Source organism: Amia ocellicauda, chromosome 4 (genome assembly GCF_036373705.1).
Source record: "Amia ocellicauda isolate fAmiCal2 chromosome 4, fAmiCal2.hap1, whole genome shotgun sequence".
In the NCBI taxonomy this organism is placed as follows: domain Eukaryota; kingdom Metazoa; phylum Chordata; class Actinopteri; order Amiiformes; family Amiidae; genus Amia; species Amia ocellicauda.
The window spans coordinates 22,793,949-22,815,536 of NC_089853.1; the positions used below are offsets into that span (position 1 = coordinate 22,793,949).

A 21,588-nucleotide genomic window follows, 5' to 3' on the forward strand; every position below is an offset into this window, starting at 1 on the left:
ATAATGTGTCTCGGTAAGGTGTTGGGCCACCACGGGCCGCCTTGGCACAGATTCTACGAGTCTCTGAACTCTACTGGAGAGATGGAACACAATTCTTCCAAAAGATATTCCCTCATTTGGTATTTTGATGATAATGGTGGTGGAGAGCGCTGTCTAACACGTCGGTCCAAACTCCCATAGGTGTTCAATTGGGTTGAGATCTGGTGACTGCGAAGGCCATAGCATATGATTCACATCATTTTCATACTCATCAAACCATTCAGTGAGCCCTCGTGCCCTGTGGATGGGGGTATTGTCATCCTGGAAAAGACCACTGCCATCAGGATAGAAATGATTCACCAGAGGATAAAGGTGATCACTCAGAATAACTTTGTAATGATTTGCATATCGCAGTAATGCATGAGCATCATGGTCATTGAATGTGTGCTTTGGACCACAATTTCCAACCCTATTTACTGTTGTCTTTCCCATAGATCTAAATGCAGATGTTACTTTAGTCACTGTTCCTATTGACACACTAGCCAGTTGAGCAGTCTTTGTGACTGAAGCTCCTGCCTTTCATGCCCCAATAATGACCCCTCTTTCAAAGTCACTTAGATCCTTTCCTCTTGCCATCTTGATCCAAAATCGAGGTCAACTGGGTCTGCTCAGAGCATGATAGGATGTTAATTGCATCATGCAGTACACTTGTTTGGAGCCATCTGCATTCGTTATGTTCCTCCACTCATTTATTCAGGTTTGTCCTTTAATTTGTCACATGTGCGTGTGTGTGTGTACATACATACAGAAACCGTGTATGGTGGTTAAGCAATCTCCACATAATAGTAATGTACACATGTAGTTCTCTCACCTTGGTGTAAAGACAGCTTCCATATGCATGTCAATACCTTGTACAAGTCCTTCTGTTACTGACTGTCTGCATTTCCAGAAGCGGCGAAGGCGAATAGACCGTTCTATGATCGGAGAGCCGATGAACTTTGTACACACCACACATGTGGGATCGGGGGACATGAATATAGGACTTGGAGCAGTAAGTTGTGTTTTCTCTCTCTCTCTCTGTCATATTGTCTGTTTTAATTCACAAGAAGAGAATTTGTATCTTTCAAATATATTTTTTGTCTTGAACAGCCTTATAGCTGTCACTTGCAATATTAAACCATTTCTGTTTCTTAATTAAATCAAGCTTATCTAATGACAAAGTAAGTTCCTGTATTTCTCTAGGTTCCTTAACCAGAATCGATCTCTTTATATGGTATATTTGAATGTTGTGTTGTGTTGTATGTTGAGAGTTGATCAATTATATTTTATACAGCCATTTCTTTTGTTATATTTTCATAATATAAATTACGTCTGACCTTTGAAACGTGCTACTTCTGTTTTTAAAATGCCAGAAATTAGTTCCTTTGTCACTTTCTAATGAAAGCTTGTTCTTCTGCCTGTCAAATAAGAGAACTTCCTGCTTTGTTTTTTCCTTTTGAAGGTGGATTCGATTCAGGATCAAATGAAATCAAAAGGTGGCTATGGCAATGGAATGTCAGATAGTGTTCAAGAATAATTTTTGTATGATTCTGCAGGTATTCACAATGGTAAGTTAGACCTCGTTTACATTTATTAGGCCGGCCCTGGGCCGCCTCAAATTTAGTCCAGCTTTTTTTCTGACCCCGTTCACAGTCGAGGTTTTAGGAGGCCTAAGTGCGTTCACATATGCAGCTGAAAAGGAGGCCTAAACGAAATGGAGGGAATTAAACAGATCTGCTCAAACAATCCAGTTACGCATTACATTAGGTATGCTTACAGGTGTATATGATGTATTTATAATCACAACTTAATATATATAAGTTGTGATTGTGTGTGTATATATATATGTGTGTGTGTATATATATATGTATATGTGTATATATATATGTGTGTATATAATGTATATGTGTATATATATATATGTATGTATGTGTGTGTGTATGTGTATATATATGTATGTGTGTGTCTGTATATATATATATATATATATATATATATATATGTATATCTATAAATATGTATATGTGTATATATATGTGTGTGTGTATGTATGTGTATATATATATATGTATAGGCTATTGATCAGTTCTATATTTTCTTTGAAAGTAGTCTTAACCCTTTGCAGCCGAAGCTTTCTAATATAATAAAAAAAAATCCTGGTTCAATGGGGAATCAAATTAATATATTTCCCTTTTCAAATGTCTATCTTCGGTTCTGCAAGTCTAAAGTGCTGTTATACAATTCACCCAAAAGCGAAGCACATTTAGTAGGACATCTACGTTAAATCTCAAGAAATCGTATGCATTAGTTATCAATAGCCTATTGAGATTTATAATCTGAAAATGTGTATTACATACACACACAGTACATATATTACAGTAGTAGTACTTCAGAAGTGTCCGTCTCTTCGGTGCTGTTTGCTGCAGGTCGATGTGTCCCATGCAATCCAAGCTGCTGCTCAGTATTTCTTCTCGGAGTTCCTCGGAAAAACGTGCAACCTTTTCTCTGGACTCCACTGTGTTTGTTGTCATTTTTAAAGTCTGATCTTTGCATTTTTATTTTCCTTTTAACTTGGTCGGGTGAGTGGTTTGATACCCATTGAAAGAAGCCTTCTGTGATCGCTTCTATAGTTATATCCTGATAGACAGCAGCACTCGTACACTTTCTTTGGTTTCTTTTTTTAACTTTATCTTCCATCCATATTTTAAACAGTGCTTTAATTTCTGCATCGTCCCAGTTGTTACCTCCAAAGCCGGCATTTGTAATTGTACTGCTCAGCTCAATATAATTGCATTTTGGATTGCATAGTAAACAGCTGATCTAATTTTACTGCTTCGGTTAAATTTAGATCGTTTTAATGCAAAATTTGGACAAGTGAATAAAGTTAACTGGTCCCGTTCACAATGCATTTAACACCTGAAAATTGCATACGGTTATATTTCAGACTTCAGTCATACTTAGTAAAGGAAGAAAAAACTATAAGTTTACCAGCTACACACACTTTTATTTTTGACCGACTAGTTTGAACTGTTTACATTTTAAATCAATAAGAAAATGAGAACATAAGAAAGTTTACAAACAAGAGGCCATTCGTGTCCATTAATATCTAAGTGAATCAAGGATCCTATCTAGTTTTAAATGTTCCCAAATTTTCAGCTTCGACCACATCACTGGGGAGCTTGTTCCAGGTTGTGACAACTCTCTGTGTGAAGAAGTGTCTCCTGTTTTCTGTCTCGAATGCCTTGAAGCTCAATTTCCATTTGTGTCCCTGGGTGTGTGTATCCCTGCAGATCTCGAAAAGCTCCTCTGGTTTGATGTGGTCAGTGCCCTTCAAGATTTTTGAAGACTTGAATCAAGTCCCCACGTAGTCTCATCTGTTCTAAGGTTCAGTTCCCTCAGTCTCTCTCAGTAGGACATTCCCTTCAGACCTGGAATAAGTCTGGTTGCTCTCCTCTGAACTGCCTCTAGAGCAGCGATATCTTTAATGAAGTGTGGAGCCCAGAACTGTACACAGTATCCAGATGAGCTCTAACTAGTGCATTGTACAGTCTGAACATTACTGCCCTTGTTCTCAATTCTACACTTTTGACAATATACCCTAGCATTCTGTTTGCCTTTTTTTTATTGCTTCCCCACATTGTTTGGATGGAGAAAGACCTAGAAGTCTACGTGGACTCCTCACTTTCTCATGCGTTACTTCATCTAGTTCTATTCTTCCCATAATGTAATTATAGTGGCCATGTTTGTTACCTGCATGTAATACCTTGCACTTGTCCACATTGAATCTCATCTGCCAGGTGTCGGCCCTCAACTGAATATTATCTAAGTCCCTTTGAATAACCTGTGCTGCTGAGATTGTATCTGCTAAGACACCTTTTTTAGTATCATCCGCAAATTTGACAAGTTTGCTAACTATCCCAGAGTCCAGATCATTAATATAGATTAGAAAATTAGAAGATTAGAAAATGACTTAGCCTATACTTTTTTTAAACATAAAGATGTGAGCTAGTGAAATGTATCAGTACATTTAAGGCTATAGATCGATATGACATTCAAAAATATTCAAACAATATAGAGAAAATACTGTTTGTCTTGTAAGTCATGTAAGCTTTTTTGGTGCCTGTATTTACTTCTGCGTTGGCGAGAAGCGGGGGTGTGGCATGAGTTGTCACGCACTGACGCATTTCACCCAGTCCAGGGCCCGGCAAACTCATATTTACATTTAGGTCACCTTTAGGCCACCTCAAAAGATTTAGGCTGGGTCAAAAAGCTGGACTAGTTTTCTCCTGGCCCAGGGCCGCCTTAAAACTATGACCCTGTTCTCAATGGGGAATGGGGTCTTAGTTATTTTTTTCCCTTATATTTTCTATAAATCTTCTTGCATTTTGAGTGTACATACACCATAGTGAATATTTATAATCTGCTACAATTAATTTTATATTTGACTATTTAGATGTGTGTATTTGTCAAATTACATAATTTACATTTTTAGTTACTGGACTAAAAGTGTTCAGGGAATATCATGCATTGTGTTTTTTAATGGATAAGGCATTTCTTATATCAAATTCATATTTTCAGTTGTGCATGAACTGCATTTCATGGAACATCGCAATATGTGACACATGGAAGCTATGGGCAAAGATCTTTTTTTTGAATGCCAGTGTGTAAAAGGTTGGGGCACCAAAAGCACATTACCTTATCATGTTTACAGTCTCACTGATATGATTTAAATTTGAGTTAATTTTGTCACTAACCTGGTTTCCTATCAAACACAACAAGGGGCTATGTAGTGAAGGCAATTACAAGAGCAAACCTGCCTGCACGTGAAGGCAAATAAAATCTAATCTTCAGAAAGACACAGGATGGCTCCATGTAAATCATGTTCAAAGGAATTCCCATAAGAACATGGTTCACGCAAGACCCATTAAACATGGATTTAGTGAATGAAAAAGGAACATTTAAATACTCTGAAAGGCAACCAAATTTGACTGCTTTTCCCAAACAGACAACAGGGACAGTTCAGTGTCAACATCGGCACTGGGCCCCTTGCACAGCCCAACCCTTTTCTCAGTCAGAAAAACACTACCTTTAATGCACACGAGTAGACTTCTTTATTTCTATCCTATTTAATACAAATAATAAAGATCTGTTATCAGATTCATAATTTCATTTATAGGAATTTGGCTTCTGTTGAATCTGATGGCAAAATATTGTGAAGCACTGGAACCCATTCGAATTGGTCATAGTATTGAATCCTTTTAAAATCATAGGATTTTAATAGTGGTGTAAGAGTGTGTAGCTTTAGCATTTAATTTTTAATCTTGCCATGGCTTGCACTGTAATTGAATGAACTGTGCTTGTTTTACAGCATCACCAAGTCGTTAGTGTTCCTGGACAGCTCATCAACACAGCACCTCACCTCCCAATGAAGAGGCGTCTTATCCTTTACACTGGGTTTCCTTGGTGCTCTTCAAATAAAGCAAATGTGTGAAATAAACCTAAGACCGATGTACCTTATGTGGTTATTGGATAATTGTGATCTAAATGAGTGCATTTAAAATACAAGCACTGCTTTTATAGAAACACCGAAGTTAACAAATGTTGTATCATGTGTAACACTGTACATTATGAATGCATTGCTCGCTAGAAAAATAAATTGAATGAAGCCATTGCAGAAGGACCTGGATGCCTGCTGATGAGTATGTTGTGGTATGTGTGATGAATACAGGATCAAACACAGTATCAGCTGTTCTATAGTAAAGGTTTTAAGCTCTATTTATTTACTTGATTACAGTTTTTGTCATATTGTGGCTGGGCCACTCTCCAGATATGATGCAAAGCTTAAAGCATATTTTTATGCATTTTACAGTTTTTAAAACCTTAAGTTATTTGTCTGTTCAAAATGAGACTTTTGCTACACATTAGAAGTTCTGTTTGTACTGTTTTGTTCTAGGATGCTCAGGGTTTCTAGTCTCTGAAGCTTTTTTTTTGTCACTTGAAATTAGTAGAGCGCACTGTAATATCTGTATTAATGCACAAGTTTAGCCACTGTACATTTTGATTGAATTTCTGTACACCCCCCCATCTTTTTCATTGTTTACCTTCATAATAATTAAAAAAAAAATACATGGATAAGTGCTTTTAGTCCTTTTTTTTTTCTCATTTAAAAAAACAAGTAATGCACTTAAAGACACTGTACTACAGGATACCAGATGGCTTTATACCCACTTAGATATTTGAATATTACATCTCTTCAGATATGCACTTGATCCTTACATCTATATTTTGCTTCCTGGGTTTTATTTTTAAAGTTTTTAAATGCAGAGAACTGAATTCTAAATCACATCTGTACAATGCAATACCTGTTCAATTGTCATTGTAATGTTAAGCAAGTGATTAAATAAAATGTTTATCTAATTAAGTGAAATTCAGTGGTATTCTTTTTTGTTCCAGCATAGCTCTGAATGACTGAAGTTGACCAATTTTCTTAGCTTGCACGTTTTCCATGTGAAGTTGAGTATATAACGCCACCTTTAGCTCCTGGGGCCAGACTGCAACCCATGGTTTTATATCCTCCATTAGCTCAGATCATCAAATCATCTCATTTTGGCAAACCAACAGGCACGGTACAAATCAATGAATAAAACTTAAAACTTTAAAATGTGTAATTTGACCTATTATTATTGAATCGGCAAGATACCCATTGTCCCTACACAAGATGGAATTTGGAGAGTGCTTGTGGCTTATATGTGCATCTCTATGGACTCTTGCTGTGTACTGTACTTTAGGTTTCCAGATACCCCTGGATAAATGAAATTATTGAAGCAATTCGGCACATTTTTATTTTTCGTTTTCTCGATACAGTGATTCTCCCTGTTTTGTCTATAAAGTACCACTGCTTCTGATGTACATATAGGGCCTATGTGTACTTCCTATCATAGAATCATGGACACTAACATACCTGCTTTTATACTACTGGTACTAACTGTGACATACTAATTGGTACAACTGCTTAAACTACAAACTAGAAATGATACATAGTACCACACATCATAAAACATAATATAATTCATACAGATTTCGCAAAGCTAACATGCTGACGAAGTATCTTGAAATTGTAGTTTTCTTCAGTTTTGCATGTGCTACACTTGCTTCGGAGAGCCCGCGACGTTTCTGTGCTGAAGTGCTCGCTGAGCGCTTGCGTGTGATTCTTCAAAGGAGATGCCGAACGGAACAGGAAGTGAATTTAACTTTTTTTTTTTTTTATTATTATCTGAACATTATGATGAAGTTTGTAACCGGATCAAGGCGAAACAGAAACTATCGCTAAGTAAAGAAGTACACTGTGGAAAAACCTACTCGCCCATGTTCAGACGTACATACGGAAAACCATCGCCCGGGCTTGACAACTATGGCAAGACTAGTGACCGAGATGATCGCTTTTGCGGTGTATCTGTGTGTACAGGTAGGATCTACGCCAGATTGTTTTTTTCAGGTGTCTTTGGTGCGGTATTCACACGAATAGGGTCGTTTTACCTAAGCTTTACGAAGGACAAAATCAGTTGTAGTTCACAAAGTCATGTAATGGCTGTCCGCTAATAAAGTTTGGGAGACGATGTTGTGTGAAGCCAGAAGACCAGCGTTTTTAAAACTGTTTAAGAGACCGAATCATTAACTTCGTTTGGCAGTTGTATTTTGTTTTAAGTCATAACTGTAATACCGAATCAAGTATTAAAGTGTGAAGTAACTTAAGTCAAGTCACCACACTTAATAATACCGGTTTGTTAATACACTTACTGAAAACTAGTAAAAACAAAAACGTGTACAAGTCCATTCTACAAGTAATTCTTAGTAATGTACAATATATGGTAGCAATTGCTAGTAATGTAAATTGTACGTAAATCTATTACTTATGTTCAGTAAACAAAAATACGGAATGTTTGATATAATAACTGGTTACTTAAAAAGACAATGTACTCCACAAGTAATTTTAATTATTAGCTGATTAATGACCAAGTTGCTTGGTTTAAGCAATCTTGATAAAACAAGTAAATCCAAGTAAATCTGCAGTAATGGAAATGGTAATGGATAGTAATTCGTACTAATATACAAGTAAATGTTAACATTTTTAGAAGTCATTTATTTTTGAGTGCAGTTAATGTTTACAACACTTTACACACATTATTATTGTTACTATTATTATTACATTCCAGTGAAGTAGCCCGATGTGATGATGATATTGTTCAAAATAGATCTAAAATGATCTCTGCCTTTCCCAGGTGAACTGCCAAGAAGCAATTTTACATGTGTCTATAAATGGATCCACAGACAATGGACAAGAGTATTGTATTTGGTATAATCCTGCTTTGAATACACTGTCAGAATCTCTTGGCAAAGCCGTGAGTATGTTTACACTTATTTGTATGTGAATGAGCCTATACATTATGCATTTGACTATATACACATTTGAGCCTTAAGTCTATACATATATATGTATATGTATTTTTGCCTGCAGTGTGCTCTGCAACAGATGAAGGCATTACGTTTCCTGAAGCTCTACATATTATTGTTTATTTTTCTTATTCAAACAAACAAACAAACAAACAGTTTTTGGAGTTAATGTAAGTTTTCTGCCAGTTTTCCATGTGACAGGTAAGAAACAGTGTAGACCACTAAAGCATACTAAACTCAAATCAGCCTCGGAGCTTCTCTGTGACTGCCAAACATATTCACAATCAACGGAACTGCTGACAAGTTTCATTTCTACTTTTTGTCATTATTTCGTGTTAGAATTGAAATAGAATCCATTACTGGCTGGCTCTCTGTTCTCAGAAAAAGAGAACTCGGTGGCACAGTTCACTGTGTTGTGTTTTTGTTAATGTTCCTTAAAATTAGAATATCATGCAAATTGGGGGATTTCATATGAAGCTGAAAGGACGTCCATATTAATTTAAATAGTTTTCTTCAAAATATTGAGTTCTGGACAGTGTTTATCATCAGATTCATCACAGTTGGATCTATGACGCATATACTTTAATCTATGAAATTTCAATTACACTCCAGGGTCACTGCCATATCATAGCCCTTCTGTGTCTTATACACACAAACCAACTCAAGGTATGGTTCCTAAAGTGATCAACTACTGCGCCACTGGAAGTGATTAGGTGGAAAAACGTTCCTCACCTTCATTAATGTTGTCTTGTTTCTTGTGGTAATGTCTTTCTCCAGTACTGGTTTAGACGTGGAGCAATGCTGTATTGGATTAATGGGGGTAGTGAAGAGGGCCCTTGATTAAATAAACTTTCTCCTTGCAGGAGCTGTACCAGTTGGTAAACATGACCTCCATTGAACTCTGCAATGACTCAGGAGTACTTCCTGGGGAGCTGAAGGGCAAGGCCGTAGTGGTAATGAGAGGGACCTGTACCTTCCTTGCCAAGGCTAGAGTTGCTCAGGAGCTTGGTGCTAGGGCTTTAATTATTGCCAGCAAAGAATCTGTGGTAGGTCCTGAGGTCGATTTGCTCCATGCTGTTGCTTTGATATATACATGCTTGCTTTTTTTTGGTGTTGTTTAGATTTGCAATTACATTTGACACTGTATACCAATAAAATGTTTCATTCAATCTTGCCCACTTTGTTTGGAAACTAATACCTCGAAACATTTTAATCCTTTGTGCTGCTCTAGTTCATCCCTTCAATGAATGTCTCTCAACATGAAAACATCACGATTCCTGTTGCCCTCATGAGGTATAAAGATATGTTGGAAGCTCAACAGGTAATCACACTATATAAGACAACGTTTAAAATGTTTTATTGTAATTTGAAATATCACATGGTTTGTGTCAGTGCTTTCATTCGCTGTGGTGCATATATAGGTTTGTGTTCAGGTATTCAATTTATTTAGAGATTATAGCATTAGGTGTACTTTGTGATTTCTTTTTTTTTAAGTTATTTTTTATATCCCCCCCCTTCAGATCTTCGGTGACAGTATGTCAGTGCAGCTCTACGCACCGCCTGTGCCATTCCTGGATCTGAGCATTGTGGTCATGTTGTTTATTTCAGTCTTCACTGTCACCATGGGGGGCTATTGGAGTGGTGCAGAAGAAAGGTCAATTGTTCCATTTTTGTTTTTATCTTATTGTATTTAACTGAAGGGTGCATAGTGTATGATATGAGAAGCTAAAGAGAAGTAAGATTTTGAACTGAAGCGTCTTGTTCCCCTTCAGGAAGAAGATGTCTTCGGAGCTGAATGCAGGCCCAGCGGGAAAGAGGGCAGAGAGCGGAGATGTGTCTTTGTACTCGCCCGTGAAAGTCGTCATTTTTGTGGTCCTGATGTGCGTGGTGCTCGTTTTGCTGTACTTCTTCTACAAATGGCTTGGTAAGTGCTTGGTTTAAATCGGTCTTGTTCATCGTTAATAATGCAGTAGAGGTGTTTTGATCAGTCACACCCCTCCAGGTACATAAATAAACCATGAAATCAGAACTGATGTTCTTCTTACTACTCGTGTGTGTTCATGTAAGGCTGAGGAGTGAGCATTCATATACCACAATTGCTCTAGAGAGGCTAACTATCTGCAAGGTCTCTTTCTAACATTAAACTGTGACTCGCTACTAGATCACTTTCTTTTTTTATCAACAACTATTTTTCAGCTTGGTATTGCAGATGTAGAGGCAATTAAGATGCTTTTCATTTATTTTGTGTGAGGATTTGTTCCACGTGTTCTCTGACTTCTGCCTTTTTCCTTTTTTGTTTCAGTGTATGTCATAATTTCGATATTCTGTGTGGCCTCTGCAATGGCCCTGTACAGCTGCCTAGATGCCCTGATGCAAATGATACCCTATGGAAAATGCAGGTGTGTTAGGATGGAATCTATAACCAGTAGGAAGTAGAAATTCCATCTAAAGAGGTGTCTTTCTTCTTTATTGTGCTGTTCTGTGCTGATTCCCACTTGATAGGGAACTGCTGGTAATTGGTTGATTTTGTGCTAAATTTTGAATAAAATATTTTTTCCAGTTTTTCATGCAAGAACACAACGTTTGAAGTGAGATCCCTCTTTCTTGCTGCATTCTGCATCACAGTTGCTGTAATATGGGGAGTGTACAGGAACGATGACAGGTACTGTGTGGACATCCCCTTGTTTCTTCAGCACTGTGGGATAGGTAGTGTGGGGTGGGGAATCTCCCTGGCTAGATATTTTTGAGATGCTCTTTCTTTCTAGAAACTTGTTGTCTAGCAGTTCCTGTATATTCATCAACAGTGAATTTAGTTTGAATGTTCATAATCACAGATATTGGTCTCCAAGGCATGTCACGCCAAGGTTAGTTAAACATGCATGTACAGTGTACTCCCCAGTATGAGCAGATGTAATGTACTAATACATATTGCATTTCAGATGGATTTGGATTTTGCAAGATCTACTGGGAATTGCATTCTGTCTGAATTTTCTGAAGACGATAACCGTTTCTAATTTCAAGGTATGCAATGCACATTATATTTGTACAGTATATTTTCTTTATTATGACAGGCAATTATTTAAATATGAGCTTCACCACTTTCAATAACATTTTCTTAATCCTTAATTTATTCTGTGAATGTGCTGCTAGTCGTGGCCATCATCAGTTGACTGTTTAATAATAATAAAAACAGACAAGTGGTACACATTTATTCCCTTTTCCCTGGAAAGAACAGGTCTGGTTTAGGAGTTAAGATTTGCCGAGCGTATTGATGTCTGTTGCCTCGGACACCTATGCCATGTTGGCACAAACCATCCAGTTGTCAGAGCCAGAGCCCCTGACCTCTCTGAGTCTCTGGAGGCTCCTGGGAGCCCTGCCTGCAGAGCAGCCTTCAATACCAGCATTCATTCTCTTCCAGATCTGTGTTATATTGCTGAGTCTTCTGCTGGTTTACGATGTGTTCTTTGTGTTCATCACCCCATTTTTTACCAAGGTAAGGCTGACTGTCAGATTATTGCAACAATAACAATAAGGCACAATGTGCATAAAACCACCAGCAATTTTTTTTTTATAAGAGTTGTAGGCTTGTCTGAGCATACTGACCTAATAGCTGTCATTTTTTCTGTAGTTGTATAAGCTATGCTATGTGTTATACTAAAACTTGCAAAGGGATGTTCACATGAATACATTTGCTCTTTCGCAGAATGGAGAAAGCATTATGGTTCAGGTTGCTCTGGGACCCGAAGCTGCAGGTGAAAAGGTAAAGGCTGGCAGCGAGGAGACTTCGCTGCCCTGCTTCCTGCTCTGCTCGCTGCTTTTAAATTAATTGCTGTACTAACCAGGCTGACCAATCTGGTAGGCTGTTGCTTATTCACACACAGTCTTATTGAAACCTTTTGACTTGGGTTTGATCCTAGAGTGGTGGAGGAGCGGTGGGAGTCCCTGCTGAGTCCACAGGTGCCCATGAGAAAGTAAGGCCTGAGTTCGACACCACTCTTCACTGGGGGTTGATGGCCTAGTACCCGTTAAGAGAGTGCTGGCCAGTTCTGTTGCAGCTTGCTTATACACTCTACTCCATAGTCTGCTGGTCTTCGCACAACATGGAGTTATAACTCCTATAAGCAGTATTTAACCTACTGGTAAAGTTTTGTATTTATTTAAATTCTGTGATAGCCTTACATATTTACTGGTGTCTCTGTTGTTTTCAAATATATCAGTTATAGGCTCTAAGTTAAGCAGTGTATAGCCGTGAAATGCCATCAAGGTGGTGGAAAGGAAATGGACTAAAACTGTAGACTTTAGATCCGTTATTTAGTCCGATTACAGTGTTACCAGGCAGAAAAAGCTCATAATGACAAGTTTAGTTTTGCCTTATATTGGCAAACTGAATTCTGAAGTTTAAGTATTGTATTTGTTCTTACCAAATGGCCACACAGAGTAGCAGTAACAAAAATACACTGTCATAATGCAGGTATAGGCCTCTGTTAGCTGCTAGAGACTGGTTCCAATAAAAATGTGGCAGACCACATTAGCGAACTGAGACTGGCATTTTGTAAGTGGCAGAGCACAGCTGTGTCTGGGTGGGTTCCAGACTGGCTGTGGTTTCGTTAACTTACAGCAATAGCATCCCCTGAGGTTTGATATGTGTCTGAGACTTGTGTAGTGTTTTCAGTTAGAGTCACAAAATCGACCGAAGAGAGCTGAACATTTCTTCTGGGTATAGTTACTACCCAGCTTTCAGTCCCATATCTTAAGCTTCATGTGACAACTCATGTGCCTATTACTTATAAAACTCTCCCTTGTATTTGTAAAGGGGTCTTTTAACATTTTGCCCTTACCTGAAGGGTGTCCTCATCCAAGGTCTGAGGTTTCAGCAATAAAGTCATACACATCTTGATTGCCTTCGTTGATTCGCTCTAGTCTCTGTAAATCAGTTGATCTAGTCTCAGTAAGCAAATCAGAAACATATGTGGATTAAATACTAATTACTAAATGCAGACAATCATTAAATCTGAAAGTAATTAAGGTTGGTGACTTTTTGTCATCAGCATGCCTATTTTACTTTACTGCTCTGTGCTTGTACTTTACCCACAACATAATTGTGAGATTGTAAATGTCATATGATGTCATAACATGTCCTGATAAAAACTTTACTTGTTTTTTAAATCGGTATCTGGTTTTAGGAACTAAATTCTTCCATTTGAAAGAAAGCAATGAAACACCATCAGCAAATTCCATTTAGAGAAACTTGTTACATAAAACAACTTTTGAAGATTGTGTCGGGTGGATTGCATTTGCTTTTTAACATATAACAAAATTGCCACTGCTTTTCAAATCGGAATTGTCTGCTTTTACTGTTGTTTTTTTCTTGACTTGCTTGCAGTCCAGTGTAAAGTTGTATGTATCACTGTCACCATATCCATTGCAGCTGCCTGTCGTAATGAGAGTTCCTAGATTATTCCCCTCGGCTGCAAGCCTCTGTGGAATGCAGTTTTCCATCCTAGGATATGGAGACATCATTGTGCCAGGTAAAACAAAAGCTCTGTAAAGACAAGCACTGTTCATGTGCAAACCTTAGTGTGGTTTGTTTGAGTTTCTGGTTGATGTTCGTATTGGGCTGAGGAGTTCTGACCTGTCTGCTCTTGTTGACAAAACAGGCTTGCTGGTGGCTTACTGCCATAGATTTGATGTGTGGACCAACAACTCCAGGAAGATTTACTTTGCATCCTGCACAGTAGGTATGGTAACATTAGATCTCTCTATTACCCTGCTTGCATGTTAATCACTTAGGCGATGGGGGGGAGATTTACTAATTAAAAACTCCCAGCACAAAGCAGTAGATCCCTCTCTAGAATATGCTGCACGTCAGCAGAATGTGTGTTCATATTTCTTTCTTCTGTTTCCACAGCCTATTGTGTCGGCATGATCTTCACGTTTGTGGTCATGATCCTGTCCAAGATGGGTCAGCCGGCACTCCTGTACTTGGTGCCCTTTACTCTGGTCACCAGTGCTGTGGTGGCTTTAGTACGCAAACAGATGAAACAGTTCTGGGCTGGAACTACGTATGAAGTAAGGACACCCAATTGTTTTTCTGTACTTGTTTGTTTGATTTGTTTTTAAAATCTGCTTGTTTGAATAGAGTTCTTTGTTACTTTAAGCATGCTATTTAACGCTGCTGGCACTTACTAATTTGCATCAGCAATAGGTGTCACAGCAACAGAGCAGCCATTCTGGTAACCAGATGGGGCTCTTGCAGTTTAAGAAAGCAATGATATTATGGTGAAATGCTTTTAATGCAAAAGAAAAAAAAACTGTGTAGTACTTAGCTGTTTGAACTACTCTGACATATTTGGGACAGATGAAAGTCCCAGCTTTTAAGTCAGGACAAGTATATGAAAGCTGCTCTTAAGTATGTGCAGAATTCTAGCTTTCTGTAGAAAAAAATCTCCCATAGGGGCTGCCTTGAAACCTCAAACATCCAGGTTGTTGCCAGTTCGGACTTCATTGTTGATGCACACATTTGAAGTAGAATAAATATGTTTTTCTGTTTCCTTTATAACCTCACCTGATGCATGTCTTGAGGTCAGGGAGTCAAAACTGTATGTTTTCTAATCATGACTATAATGAAACTTTACTTTCATCAGGTTTTGGACTCCACAAGGGAACCTTTATTACAAGGTGTGACATTATCTTATACCAAGAATAGCTCTTACCTGCTTAATACCATGTATTTCCTTAGTCTTCAAGCATTTGTGACTGCCTTTCATCTCAGTTTTTTCCTATGTGATTGCAGACTTATAAATACTTTTAAATTAAATACATATTTAATTTATGAAAAATACACAAATACATAGAAGTACATTTGGACATTTTACATTTTCTAGTCCGTTTCACATATCAAAGCTTTACAGTGGAAAGCAGGAAGGGAAAAAACAACATTATCATGGGACTTCCATTCATTGTCAGCATCTCTGACATGATCCAAGTTAAATTTGGCTGTAACGTTATGCGTCTATAAATTGTCAAGAAATACCTGAAACTTTTTACTACTTCTACAAGTAATCTGTTGCTTTGTAAATTCACTAGGTGGCGCCCGACCCACAGTAAATGTGTTCAAAAGCTAAGCATCCAAATGATATGCTTGCATCTTTTCAAATATGATGAAAGTTCATTTAATTTGTGTTTTTTAAGTATTTTTAAAAGTAGTGCATTTTCAGAAGGTTTTAGGTGCACATCTGTAACAATTTCCCAGTCATGCAAATCACATAGGGAATCACTTAAGTCTTCATTTGCATTTTTGGTTTTGTTTCTTGGTAACTAGATTTTTTTCATCTTTAATTATAAATGCCATATAGGCATGGCTGTGATTATTCTTTTGTTTTTGTGTTTTAATACTAACTAAATGAACACTGTTTCAATGACATTGAACAACTTTCTTTATTAGTTTGTAGTGTATTAGTTTATGTAGTTGGCTTTATGTATTATGTAGATTGCTGATGCTTTATTCCAGTGGCCATGTGTATTATTAACATTATTGCTTTTGACTGGGGGAAGGTGAAAATATATATGTGTGTATTTTAAAATATGAAAATATATGTACACCGATCAGCCATAACATTATGACCACCTGCCTAATATTGTGTAGGTCCCCCTTTTCTGCCAAAACAGCCCTGACCCGTCGAGGCATGGACTCCACTAGACCTCTGAAGGTGTGCTGTGGTATCTGGCACCAAGACGTTAGCAGCAGATCCTTTAAGTCCTGTAAGTTGTGAGGTGGGGCCTCCATGGATTGGACTTGTTTGTCCAGCACATCCCACAGATGCTCGATTGGATTGAGATCTTGGGAATTTGGAGGCCAAGTCAACACCTTGAACTTGGCTCACGTGCCCATTGTAGGCGCTTTTGGCAGTGGACAGGGGTCAGCATGGGCACCCTGACTTGTCTGCGTCTACGCAGCCCCATACGCAACAAACTGCGATGCACTGTGTGTTCTGACACCTTTCTATTAGAACCAGCATTAACTTTTTCAGCAATTTGAGCTACAGTAGCTCGTCTGTTGGATTGGACCACACAGGCCAGCCTTCGCTCCCCACGTACATCAATGAGCCTTGGCCGCCCATGACCCTGTCGCCAGTTCACCGCTTTTCCATTGGACCACTTTTGATAGGTACTGACCACTGCAGACAGGGAACACCCCACAAGAGCTGCAGTTTTGGAGATGCTCTGATCCAGTCGTCTAGCCATCACAATTTGGCCCTTGTCAAAATCGCTCAGATCCTTACGCTTGCCCATTTTTCCTGCTTCTAACACATCAACTTTGAGGACAAAATGTTCACTTGCTGCCTAATATATCTCACACACTGACAGGGCCATGATAACGAGATTATCAGTGTTATTCACTTCACCTGTCAGTGGTCATAATGTTATGGCTGATCGGTGTATGTACAGTGAGGGAAAAAAGTATTTGATCCCCTGCTGATTTTGTACGTTTGCCCACTGACAAAGAAATGATCAGTCTATAATTTTAATGGTAGGTGTATTTTAACAGTGAGAGACAGAATAACAACAAAAAAATCCAGAAAAACGCATTTCAAAAAAGTTATAAATTGATTTGCATGTTAATGAGGGAAATAAGTATTTGACCCTTTCGACTTAGTACTTGGTGGCAAAACCCTTGTTGGCAAATCACAGAGGTCAGACGTTTCTTGTAGTTGGCCACCAGGTTTGCACACATCTCAGGAGGGATTTTGTCCCACTCCTCTTTGCAGATCCTCTCCAAGTCATTAAGGTTTCGAGGCTGACGTTTGGCAACTCGAACCTTCAGCTCCCTCCACAGATTTTCTATGGGATTAAGGTCTGGAGACTGGCTAGGCCACTCCAGGACCTTAATGTGCTTCTTCTTGAGCCACTCCTTTGTTGCCTTGGCTGTGTGTTTTGGGTCATTGTCATGCTGGAATACCCATCCACGACCCATTTTCAATGCCCTGGCTGAGGGAAGGAGGTTCTCACCCAAGATTTAACGGTACATGGCCCCGTCCATCGTCCCTTTGATGCAGTGCCGTTGTCCTGTCCCCTTAGCAGAAAAACACCCCCAAAGCATAAATGTTTCCACCTCCATGTTTGACGGTGGGGATGGTGTTCTTGGGGTCATTCCTCCTCCTCCAAACACGGAGAGTTGAGTTGATGCCAAAGAGCTCGATTTTGGTCTCATCTGACCACAACACTTTCACCCAGTTCTCCTCTGAATCATTCAGATGTTGGCAAACTTCAGACGGGCCTGTACATGTGCTTTCTTGAGCAGGGGGACCTTGCGGGCGCTGCAGGATTTCAGTCCTTCACGGCGTAGTGTGTTACCAATTGTTTTCTTGGTGACTATGGTCCCAGCTGCCTTGAGATCATTAACAAGATCCTCCCGTGTAGTTCTGGGCTGATTCCTCACCGTTCTCATGATCATTGAAACTCCACAAGGTGAGATCTTGCATGGAGCCCCAGACCAAGGGAGACTGACAGTTATTTTGTGTTTCTTCCATTTGCGAATAATCGCACCAACTGTTGTCACCTTCTCACCAAGCTGCTTGGCGATGGTCTTGTAGCCCATTCCAGCCTTGTGTAGGTCTACAATCTTGTCCCTGACATCCTTGGACAGCTCTTTGGTCTTGGCCATGGTGGAGAGTTTGGAATCTGATTAAATGATTGCTTCTGTGGACAGGTGTCTTTTATACAGGTAACGAGCTGAGATTAGGAGCACTCCCTTTAAGAGAGTGCTCCTAATCTCAGCTCGTTACCTGTATAAAAGACACCTGGGAGCCAGAAATCTTGCTGATTGATAGGGGATCAAATACTTATTTCCCTCATTAACATGCAAATCAATTTATAACTTTTTTGAAATGTGTTTTTCTGGATTTTTTCTGCTGTTATTCTGTCTCTCACTGTTAAAATACACCTACCATTAAAATTATAGACTGATCATTTCTTTGTCAGTGGGCAAACATACAAAATCAGCAAGGGATCAAATACTTTTTTCCCTCACTGTATATAATATGCCTGTCTTTATAATCCTCAGCCAAAAGCAGTTGGAGTTTTACAATATTTCTGTGTACTGTACAGCATGTCAAAACTCTATTTGACAGCTTATGATTTTTTTCCAGTAGAGTCTGGCTGTTATTGAAGTTGAAGCAGCTTGCCATATACAGTGCTGAAATCCACATTATGCAAGTACTTCTTGCATTGCCTTGTGTTGACTAAAAAACATTTTTCAGTGTGATTGGGAGAATAAATTCAACAGTCTAAAACTGGATATTTGCAGGACTGTAGTAACTGCCTAAAATTCTCACACAGGCATTATTGCATGCATGTGTTGTTTGAGGAGAACACTGCATTTGCATATTAGATCAATGCATGATACTGAAGATGTGCATCTGATTCCAAAAGAAAAATACATTTTGACATTTGGTACTGAGCACAAAAATATGCTTGACTGAAAACTCTCTTTTGATGAATGCAATTCTGACAGATGTCTATTTTTCTCAATCATTCATTGGTAATTAAGTGTGTATGTTTCCCCTGTCTTCCTCTCTAAGATGGAGAACCTGAACACACCACTGTAGGACGAAGATGCTGAGTTTAATAAATGATCTGCTTCGAAAGTCTAATGGAGTGGAAGTTTTGGGTTCTTTTTTATTTATAGTTTGCACTTGGAATAGATAGGGTTCCCTGATTGTGTTTAAAAGAGTGAATAAAATTAAAGCTTTAAGAGATGTTTCTGCATTTGCGATTTATAACTACGCAAGGACTGGTATTAGAATGAAACCCACAGTGATAAATGTGTTTCTTGAACAACATTTCTGAAAGTGTATAGATTATAGATTATAATTCTGGAATTAAAACCTCAGTTTAATCATAGGGATTGAACTTCGACATGATTGTGACTGCATTGATGATGATACTTAATTAAAGCACTGTATAATGAGAGTAATATTTTATATAGACTATGTGCATATTGTTGGGGGTCTGGCCGGGTTGAAATGAGGTAAGAAACCAGGAAGGGTACTTTTTGTTGGGGGGGGGGAGGTCTGTGCTGACACTAACAGTTTCTAATAACACTTTAATAAGCTTTTTGTGCAAGAAAGAAAAGTAAGCTTTTGAAGTACGATCAATCAACAATGGGGAACAGTTTAAGGTTAATTGCTTTATGCTCAACAGTGACCCCTATTAATGGCAGAGTCTTTATGAGACTGAGGGGAATCTGTGGGGCTGTTTGGCCTCCAGTTGATCTTTCAGCTCTGGAAGGGCATTTAAAATAGAACGGCTGGGTAACAGGTCTCAAAGGAGATGTGCTTTCTCCACCATCCTCAGTCGGTGTGGTGTGCAGTTGAACTTGAGGTGTACTTAATTGCAGGGTAAATTTCTAAAATAAAACCAAAAACAGTGGTAATTGTACACAATACAAAACAAAAACAAACTTTTGTTCTGTAAAAGTTATTGTTTTTAAAGCTGTAAATAATGGTAGTTATAAATGAACACAATGCACAAGCTGTTGCGATTTATATTGTAATTTGTTTGGCCTTATTGTTTTCATTAAAATGTTCACTTCCATTTTGGGCTTGTTTTTTTATTTCTCTATAATTTGCACATTGTTTTTATTTTTAATCTTCAAATCCAACCTTGTTTTCTGAAGTGATATTAAAGGGAGAGAGGCCATTGCTCATGAATGGTTCAGAGAGGTTGTTGTAAACTCCTGCTGAACTGAGTGAGTCTGTTTCAGGCGGCAGGGTGACAAGGACAGGATCTGTGCTGGGCCCGAAGGTGAGTGGGATTTCTGCCTCTTCATTGGCTCCATGCAACAATCTTGCTGTCAGCCTGAGAGAAGAGTAGATCCCCCTAAAAGGAAATGAAAGACCGCTCGTGGCCTCTTTAAAGCTACAGTGTCCTTCAGATTGTGTCAGCCTTTATCTCAAATATTCACTCAGTAAGTCATGCTTATGTGTGATGAGGCTCAGCACTAGACAAGACTGGATTACATTCAAGATTTAAAAATATCTTTCCTATTATCTGGTCAGTTGTGACATGTCATTTTCTTTAGCAAACTATTAACTCTTTAACTCAAACCATTATTATTATTATTATTATTATTATTATTATTTTTTAATCCAAGAAACCTCTTTTAATGACAGAATATCTGAATATGGCACATCTAGGAGCTGCTTGTGCATTTATTTTGAGTTTGCCCTGAAGGTTTCATTAATGCTTTTGTTTCAGCAGCCTCATTTTAACTGAGTCGCAAGAAGCTGTGATCTTGGGAAATGTCTGGAGCTATTTTAAAGGCCACACAGGGCACTGTGCCCTGAAGTGGGGCACCTAACCCAATATGATGAAGGCCTGGCAGGCGGGAACCAGCTGTACTCTGAAGCTCTCCAAGATACTTTCCCAAGAGGCTGCTTTTTAGATCAGCCTAGAAAATATCTGGCTGTACATAAAAGTGCCTGTTTATCTACACAATATATATTTATTTTATTATGAAATGCACCCTCTCCTGGGTGATTGGTTGTGTTTTGCTACAGCTTACCATCCATGGGACAGACCTTTGTAACCCCTTGTGTTTTCGAAAATTCTGCTATACAAAAAATGTTTTAGTAGGACCAGCTATTGTATGTCATTTTAAACCTAAATTCACAGCATTGGATTATAATGAATTCCATTACAGTTTATATACAGTTCTCCTTTGTAATAACTTAAAGCTTCTGTAGCATTCGAATTCCTACAACATACAATAAGCTTTGTGTAAATCTGTAAAGTAGGTCATCTTTTACTGACAGTATTAAGCCTATTACTGGTCAGTGAGTCTGTGTTTGTGCGTTCTGCATTGCTTTATGCAAGAAGGTTCAGGATGATTTATTAGATAATTAGGAGGTTTTATCATATGAGGATACAACTGCCAGCAACCGGAAACTCTTTTATAGTGGCCTATGAAATACATTTTGTTTATAAGTGTATCAACATCCTTTTAATGCGTTACCTTCTGATTTCAAATTATTAATTCATCTGTTTTTTATGCAGTTCTCAAACATCCACAATGCAAGTTAAGGAGCCCAACAACTACCTGATGTTTAACGTCACTAG

The 21,588-nt window shown here is 38.4% G+C and overlaps 1 protein-coding gene across 3 annotated transcripts; it reads left to right on the forward strand.

Annotated features, from left to right (window-relative positions):
* Nucleotides 1–7,258: 7,258 nt before the first annotated feature.
* sppl2a (signal peptide peptidase like 2A) lies at nucleotides 7,259–20,064 on the forward strand. Of its 3 annotated transcripts, XM_066701434.1 has the most exons (17): nucleotides 7,259–7,483; nucleotides 8,298–8,417; nucleotides 9,333–9,515; nucleotides 9,701–9,790; nucleotides 9,990–10,123; nucleotides 10,242–10,393; nucleotides 10,772–10,868; nucleotides 11,030–11,131; nucleotides 11,409–11,490; nucleotides 11,888–11,962; nucleotides 12,173–12,229; nucleotides 12,387–12,440; nucleotides 13,898–13,997; nucleotides 14,127–14,207; nucleotides 14,378–14,538; nucleotides 15,114–15,147; nucleotides 19,050–20,064. In XM_066701434.1, the coding sequence occupies exons 1-17, from the start codon at nucleotides 7,430–7,432 to the stop codon at nucleotides 19,088–19,090; spliced, it is 1,617 nt and encodes a 538-aa protein (XP_066557531.1). In that variant the 5' UTR covers nucleotides 7,259–7,429; the 3' UTR covers nucleotides 19,091–20,064. The 3 variants fall into 3 exon arrangements, with proteins under 3 accessions (XP_066557531.1, XP_066557532.1, XP_066557533.1); XM_066701435.1 differs by lacking the exon at nucleotides 15,114–15,147; XM_066701436.1 differs by lacking the exon at nucleotides 12,387–12,440.
* The last annotated feature ends 1,524 nt before the right edge of the window (nucleotides 20,065–21,588 follow it).